Source organism: Amia ocellicauda, chromosome 5 (assembly GCF_036373705.1).
Source record: "Amia ocellicauda isolate fAmiCal2 chromosome 5, fAmiCal2.hap1, whole genome shotgun sequence".
Taxonomy (NCBI): domain Eukaryota; kingdom Metazoa; phylum Chordata; class Actinopteri; order Amiiformes; family Amiidae; genus Amia; species Amia ocellicauda.
The window spans coordinates 46544051-46552163 of NC_089854.1; the positions used below are offsets into that span (position 1 = coordinate 46544051).

The window sequence follows — 8113 nt, forward strand, 5'->3', positions numbered from 1 at the left end:
AGTGATTGAAAAAGGAGTGTCAGTGAGGGTCTGGAGATAAAAAGAAAAGATAATCAAAATGAAATTCAGTAAATGCTCAGGTGTCCTGTTATTAATCGAAATGCCTCTTCCTATGTTAAATTGGTTAACCTCCAATACTGGTCTCTTTAAGTTCAGTTTTGAAGAGATTGTTACACGTCTTGTATGTTTACAATTTTTCTCCCAATAACAGCTGGGGGAAAGCACTATCAATGGATGCTTCAAGATACATGGCAGTGGTTGAACATCAGCCATGACGATGTGATTGAAACACACTACTGCCAACCAGGAGCAAAAGGGATCTCACTTTTCACTTCAGACTATGGGTAAGACTGGGTTAATCAATCATTCTCGTATGCAAGCAATCAATGAAGAAGCCATACATGAGTTTTCAAAAATTTTGCAATCAAGGTTCAGTTATTTAATTAAAGGTCTTTCAGTTGCCAACCCCAGTTTTGACTATTTCACCACCACGTTTTCATGTTTTTACATTGTCCTTGAGGGCCATGGTACTACCTAACTTTGTCATATTTTTTATTTTAGCCGGGTTTTTCTGGATTTTGACACAATGAAGGTACAAGACACTCAGCTGGGTCTCTCCCGTCATGTCTCGTTGTCCGGGGGTGACACAGAGGAGTATTTGTGGTACTACCTGGATAACAGACGCTGGTATGAATATGGTGCTCAGGTAGGTGATCTGCTTAGAATGGATTAAAGACTCCCAGTGTTCTTAAAAAGAACAGGTAAAAAAAGGAAAGAAAACTGGAATCAAGTATCGGCAAGAGCTAGGACATCTTTCATTTACAATTAAGTAACTGAGTTCTTGGCTAATTTAATAGTGTTGTACATTTTCCCACACTCACTGTGTACTCCAGTCAATGTGTCAGTCTTCACACTATGAGAACGTATTTAACCACTTAAAAAAGCGTGTTTAAGTGTGTGTGGAGGTAATACTGTATTGGAACTCACTATCCCGTGCTTTTCCAAAGGGGACTTCCAGTAGCAAATCATCGGTCACAAGCCCTGACGTGGAGCAGCAGTACACTCTCAACCCAAATGGTTCTTGCCCTTTCATTGTGGGGAATGCATCCTACTGCATTGATTTTACAGGTACTCAACTTGCCTCTGATTTTCAGAACACAAGGCAATCAAAAAAGGATCCTTACCTCAGCATCCTCCTGAGTAGAAATCATAGAAAAGTGTGTGTTTGCCGGACTGCTGCCATACAAGGGTTTAGCTGAGAAAAATAAATATGTGAAACCTTAAACTATGTGGAATTCTGGTCTACAGACATTTAAAATGGCTGACTATATACTAAACTCCATGTGATGTACAATTAGACTTCATTTAAGAGAAACTCAAGCACAAGCATGAATGCACTGTGAGGTATAAGCCAGTCTACATTCAACACATTGTCCTCTAACATAAACTGTTTTTCCAGCAATGATGCAAAAAAACCTGGCTACTGGCATCCAGAGAAGAGTGAGACGGCGTCCAAAGTTCAACTCTGTGATCAAAAGAAGGTGCTTTAAAGTCAGTCTTAAACGTAGGCCTAGACCAAATCAAAACAATTGAAAATTACAAACATGTACCCTGTGTTTTATAAGTAGTGGAAAATGGTTTCCTGAAATAATCGTATGCACCATTGGGTTGGTAATTGTATTTGTATATATGGCATAATTTTGATTTGGTCCAGGCCACAACATAAATGTATCCTCAGCATATATGGCTAGCGAAATATAAACTGATGATGTTTACTTCTATTTAAAAGGCATACAGTTCTATTATTGTGTTAGTAGCATGCATCATAAATGTGATTGAGCTCAGCTGTTCAGAGGTCACTTACCCATTGTTGTGCTGCTGCAGTGTGACTGGCCCTTTACACACCTCTGTGGTGACGTCGCCCCCTGCTGGTGTTTGGAAGTGGGAGTTCCAAGGAGTGGATGGAGTATGGACTGAGTATGGATTGAAAGTAAGACAGCTCCCTTTTATGTTCAGTATGATGCCATATACCCATCATATTTAGTTCTGGAGTGATGAAAGGCTAAATTCTGTTCTGTTTTTCTAGAATATTCAAGGAGTGGCAGGCTCTGTGAACAGTGATGATATTGAGAGGAACTATCAGCTCAGCCCCCAGGGAAAGATGCAGTTCAAAGCAGGCAGATTTAGCTACACTCTGGACTTCGTAAGTAAGTCTCTTACCAATCTTCTCCACCTTTTGCTGTTTGTATACTGTCCTAGGAACATCGTATAAAATATCTAATCACGAAATAGTATCATGTTCATGTAATTTAAATAATTAGTTCAGTGCATCTTGTCTGCACTTGTTAGAGATTAGAACTAGGATGTATGACTTTTATATTAACTGTACATTTTAAATATACACTACTGTAATTGTATTGTGCTGCTCTTGTATCCTGTAATTTGCCAAGAAAAATAAACTAATTTGAATAATTCTCCTCTTGTGAGTTTATAACCATCTTTCACTGTAGTTATGGATTTCTTGGCAGTTAAAGTACACACAGACAAAAGCTTCAAATAAACTGCCACTTTTTTGTTGCTTTTACTGCCCTTTTGCACAGTTTCATTGTTATATTGTGTTGATGGAAACAGTTGATGTCTCTCAAGTGTCACTAAGGATCACGGCAAAAAGGTAATGGCCACCCATAATGTTGTCATTGTAGCAATGGTGCAAACCAACTCTACCACTGGAACAAAACGGTCAGTTAAGAGAGTGCAAAGAAACGCACAGCAAATACTGCGGTAAGGATATATTCATAAGCCCATGTTAAGTGTGTCAAGATTTATTTTGACCATGAATGTGGATTTTATTTGTATTTCCAACCTGTTCTGTGACAGACAGCTGTTTCAGTGAACTAAACCTGTCATGTACAGAACGGATTAGTGTATGCAGTTTCCTACCATTGGTCAAAAGGACCATGAGCATCTACCACTGCTTACTAAAGTGCCGACAAAATGTAAGAAAACAATCAAATCGAAAACAGCCAAATCTGTTCCAGTACTCATTTACTCCTGTTTTTACTTCCTGCAGTGTGCCAAGTCTTTCATCATTGTTCATTTCTGTGCCTCCATCCACTGGCTCTTACAGCTGGGAATTCAGGGGAGATGAAGGAGTGTGGACTGAGTATAAAAGCCAAGTAAGACATTGTCTTTTCACATATTCTTCCCCAAGTTTTCATTGAATTGAGAGGAAACAACTTTCTGAATCCTCCATATCCCTGTATGACAGGTTATCATTTTCTGAATTAATTTAAGATGTAAGTGGAGAATCTTCGTGGTGCAAATGTCTAGTTTCATGGAGTGATTTTTCTTGCCTTATTAGAAGAGGTGGCCTATATCTAGACTTCCTTCCTAGAAGCTTCTAGAAGCAAACCAGATTCAAATGTAGAAACCCTGAAAGCGTTCTTGTATCATATTACCAACATTTTAAAAAATTACATTCCAAATCCTGATCATCTTCATGTTGAGAATTTGACAGACACTGAGAAACCACATCAACTTGTAGACAGCTACAGTGAGGGGAAAAAAGTATTTGATCCCCTGCTGATTTTGTACGTTTGCCCACTGACAAAGAAATGATCAGTCTATAATTGTAATGGTAGGTGTATTTTAACAGTTAGAGACCAGAATAACAACAACAAAATCCAGAAAAACACATTTCAAAAAAGTTAGAAATTGATTTGCATGTTAATGAGTGAAATAAGTATTTGATCCCCTATCAATCAGCAAGATTTCTGGCTCCCAGGTGTCTTTTATACAGGTAACGAGCTGAGATTAGGAGCACTCTCTTAAAGGGATGCTCCTAATCTTGGCTCGTTACCTGTATAGAAGACACCTGTCCACAGAAGCAATCAATCTATCAGATTCCAAACTCTCCACCATGGCCAAGACCAAAGAGCTGCCCAAGGATGTCAGCGACAAGATTGTAGACCTACACAAGGCTGGAATGGGCTACAAGACCATCACCAAGCAGCTTGGTGAGAAGGTGACAACAGTTGGTGTGATTATTCGCAAATGGAAGAAACAAAATAACTGTCAGTCTCCCTCGGTCTGGGACTCCATGCAAGATCTCACCTCGTGGAGTTTCAATGATCATGAGAACGGTAAGGAATCAGCCCAGAACTTGTTAATGATCTCAAGGCAGCTGGGACCATAGTCACCAAGAAAACAATTGGTAACGCACTACGGTGTGAAGGACTAAAATCCTGCAGCGCCCGCAAGGTCCCCCTGCTCAAGAAAGCACATGTACAGGCCCGTCTGAAGTTTGCCAATGAACATCTGAATGATTCAGAGGAGAACTGGGTGAAAGTGTTGTGGTCAGATGAGACCAAAATCGAGCTCTTTGGCATCAACTCAACTCGCCGTGTTTGGAGGAGGAGGAATGCTGCCTATGACCCCAAGAACACCATCCCCACCATCAAACATGGAGGTGGAAACATTATGCTTTGGGGGTGTTTTTCTGCTAAGGGGACAGGACAACTGCACCGCATCAAAGGGACAATGGACGGGGCCATCTACCGTCAAATCTTGGGTGAGAACCTCCTTCCCTCAGCCAGGGCATTGAAAATGGGTCGTGGATGGGTATTCCAGCATGACAATGACGCAAAACACACAGCCAAGGCAACAAAGGAGTGGCTCAAGAAGAAGCACATTAAGGTCCTGGAGTGGCCTAGCCAGTCTCCAGACCTTAATCCCATAGAAAATCTGTGGAGGGAGCTGAAGGTTCGAGTTGCCAAACGTCAGCCTTGAATCCTTAATGATTTGGAGAGGATCTGCAAAGAAGAGTGGGAGATGTGTGCAAACCTGGTGGCCAACTACAAGAAACGGCTGACCTCTGCGATTGCCAACAAGGGTTTTGCCACCAAGTACTAAGTCGAAGGGGTCAAATACTTATTTCCCTCATTAACATGCAAATCAATTTATAACTTTTTTTGAAATGTGTTTTTTCTGGATTTTTTTGTTGTTATTCTGTCTCTCACTTAAAATACACCTACCATTAAAATGATAGACTGATCATTTCTTTGTCAGTGGGCAAACGTACAAAATCAGCAGGGGATCAAATACTTTTTTCCCCTCACTGTATCAAACTCTGATAACATGGGAGAGGGTGGAGACTGACAACATTTATGCTTTGTTATTAAAAAAATTTTTATAACAAAGGAAAACAGATTGTGTTGTGTTGAAATAGTCCATTGTGCTTTTCAGCAGTGCTCAGTAAGCAGTGATGATATTGAGAGAATCTTCCAGCAGAACCCCCAGGGGCAGGTCCAGTTCACAGCGGGGAGGTTCAGCTACACTCTGGACTTCTCAGGTACAACAAAGGCAAATTTCAAATGTATTAAACCAAGTGCCCCAGTATTGTAAATGAAGCCATTGCAAAGATTGCAGACATTTTTAAACCAGCACCCCCGAAAATAACAATTGGCCAATTTCCCAAGGCACTGATGTTAATCTGGTGTGGCCGTGTACAGGGAAAGCAAAGGTTAACCTGATTTTAAGAATGTACACGGACTACTTTTTGCTTTGACAGGAATGTACCAGATTAATAACAAGATCAGGACAAAACGAGACCTCAGGAGAATATGCAAGGGAAATGCAGCAACAAGCGGGTATGAAATATATGTATATGTAACTGTAAGACTATTCCTACCTTCCTCACTACACCTGAATATTCTCCATATTGCTTCTCTATTTTTATTGAAACCTTTCCAATCAGCATCCTTTGCGAACCACTAAGCTAGATATTTGAAAGGATTGCAGTTTACTTGTTTTCTATTTAAACTGGAAAAAGTCTTGCTTTTGGTTGTTTGGTTTCCTAAGAAAATGGTCACTCTTCACCACCTCCTGCTTATACATGTTTTTCGGGACTTATCGTTTAACTTAAGGGAATCGGAGAGTGAAAAGCATAAAACTTGGTGATCTTGGTAAATGTATTGCTACCATCTCTCCAGGTTAAACACCCTTCACACAGCATCAAATGCACAATGTAGCTGGCAATTTAAAGATCTGGATGGGACCTGGAAAGAATATGTGGAGGTAATATTTATGGTTCTCCATTTGACTCTTATGTTTTGGTTTAAAACAAACAAGCAAATGCATCAAACAAAGCCAGATAATTGATCTGCATGCCTGCCTTACAGAGTGCAAGTACAGGTGGATGCTCTGTATCAAGTGATGACATCGAGAGGCATTACCAGCAAAATGCATCTGGAACACTAAACTTCAGAACAGGAAGTTTCACCTATACATTAGACTTCTCAGGTAGGCGATCATATTGTTATTATGATGCAGGATGCTGAAACAGATAAAATTGCAGACCTAGGGTATAACATTATCAGCATGCCCTCCCTCAAAGCAAAAGTAGTGTAGTCTGTCTTTTTAAAAAGGTGTTGTAGTGGCTGCTGGGCAGTTTGGAGAGTGTAGACTTAGTGAAGATGTTGCGGACAAGAACAACTTAATGGGCATTGTGGCAATCTACATTTATATCTGCATTCTTAATTTGTGTGGAAGGCGTAGACACAGACTGGAATACTTTCTCTTGTATATTTCAGAGTGATTATTTGAAAGGGCCATTCCTAATAAAAGGATTAATAACTTCTTCTTTTTTGTGTGTGAATGGTTTCCTCCACAGCCATGAGACAGAAGAACCTGCAAACCTCCAAAACTCGACCTGTCCGCCGGCTCCAGCAGTAGCCCCTGCTGTTTCAAGTCATGTCTTTGGAGAGATGCACAGAATTGCCCAAAGTGATCTACACTATTCCCCTGGTATTCTGCCAAACCAGTTGCATCGTGAGACACTTCGCTGTTTGTTCTCACTATAAACAACAGTGCCACAAATTTATATAAAAATAAAATAAAATTGTGGGCTATGTCTCTTAATATAACAGTTCTAGATAGTCCACCAGTACAGCAAGTACAGTGCAGTCACAAGGTTTCAAACACACCGTTTAGAAAGCTGGAAGTTTCTAATTGCCTTATAGAAACCAATGGCAAATCTCTCCAACACAATGATATTCCAATTTACACTCCGCCGGCAGCTGGAGCACTTGACACATGAGTCACTGCCTGGAGTGGCATTAGTCACAATGAGAATGGGAAAAAATATATATAATCGTGATCTCAATGTAGAACGGAAACCCAGACTGCTCAATTTGATTTTTGGGAGAATGTAGTGGCGATAACTAAGATACAAGGAACTTGCGCTGCACTGTGCTTAGCTTCTGCTTGTTCAGATGCTTCATTATTGCCAAGGTTTTTTTTGACTACTATATAAGAATCTTACTGCTCTGTTTTCATTACATAACTTACTAAATGGCAGGGATAAAAAGTCTAATTTATTATTTAGGGTTTTCCTTTTGGGCCAGAATTTGAAATGGTTTTAATTCATAATCTCCAAGCCTTGATGGCACTGGAATGTAAAGGCCAGATTTTGACTTTCTGCTTCTGGTTTATTCATAAAGTCAATTGTTTTAAAAATGTTTTTTGAAGCTGGCGATGTGCTGACCATTACATGTTTACATGTTTACATAAAACATTAGGCAAATCTGCATCTGAGACAGCTACCAGAACTAAGGTTTACATATTGAAAAAATAATTAATAAATGAAGGAAAACAAGTTTAAAGTTGCCTACTTTTAATACTGCCAAATAACAGTTTATAATTTTGTTCTGCCAATTTTGAGAAAATAAATGTCTCTTCATATTCTATCATTGTTTCTTTTCTTGGTGGGAGGGCAGGGGGTCTTGAATATTTCTCCCATTGTATTAAGAAGTTCAACACGTTAAAAGGGAATTAATTTACATGTGCAGGTATTATTAATAAACAGATGCACACAAATATTGTTTAAAAAACATCTGAAACCCCACAGCGAGTTGGAAGAAAAGGTGCAGTTGCAGCAAACCCCCAGAGGGAGATATTGTGCACAAGGTTGTTTTCACTCTAGTACACAGCTACACGAGTCCTGATCTACCCAACCTTGAAATGCAAGGCCCCTGGGACACTTCCCATTCCCCAGGAGAGACAGGGCAGCTCCCACATGAAAAGCTTCAAGATGCTGGCAACCTCTCCGACCTTT

General features: G+C 39.9%; 1 protein-coding gene across 1 annotated transcript in view; it reads left to right on the forward strand.

Annotated features, from left to right (window-relative positions):
- Window positions 1–7745, forward strand: part of LOC136749048 (uncharacterized) — a 33736-nt gene extending 25991 nt beyond the window's left edge. The window contains exons 20-32 of the mRNA XM_066702987.1: window positions 212–344; window positions 562–706; window positions 1008–1128; window positions 1460–1541; window positions 1885–1990; window positions 2087–2207; window positions 2703–2781; window positions 3071–3176; window positions 5245–5350; window positions 5570–5648; window positions 5991–6075; window positions 6180–6300; window positions 6671–7745. Coding sequence (XP_066559084.1) covers window positions 212–344; window positions 562–706; window positions 1008–1128; window positions 1460–1541; window positions 1885–1990; window positions 2087–2207; window positions 2703–2781; window positions 3071–3176; window positions 5245–5350; window positions 5570–5648; window positions 5991–6075; window positions 6180–6300; window positions 6671–6732 — 1346 coding nt within the window. The 3' untranslated portion in view covers window positions 6733–7745. The remainder of the gene's footprint in view (window positions 1–211; window positions 345–561; window positions 707–1007; window positions 1129–1459; window positions 1542–1884; window positions 1991–2086; window positions 2208–2702; window positions 2782–3070; window positions 3177–5244; window positions 5351–5569; window positions 5649–5990; window positions 6076–6179; window positions 6301–6670) is intronic.
- The last annotated feature ends 368 nt before the right edge of the window (window positions 7746–8113 follow it).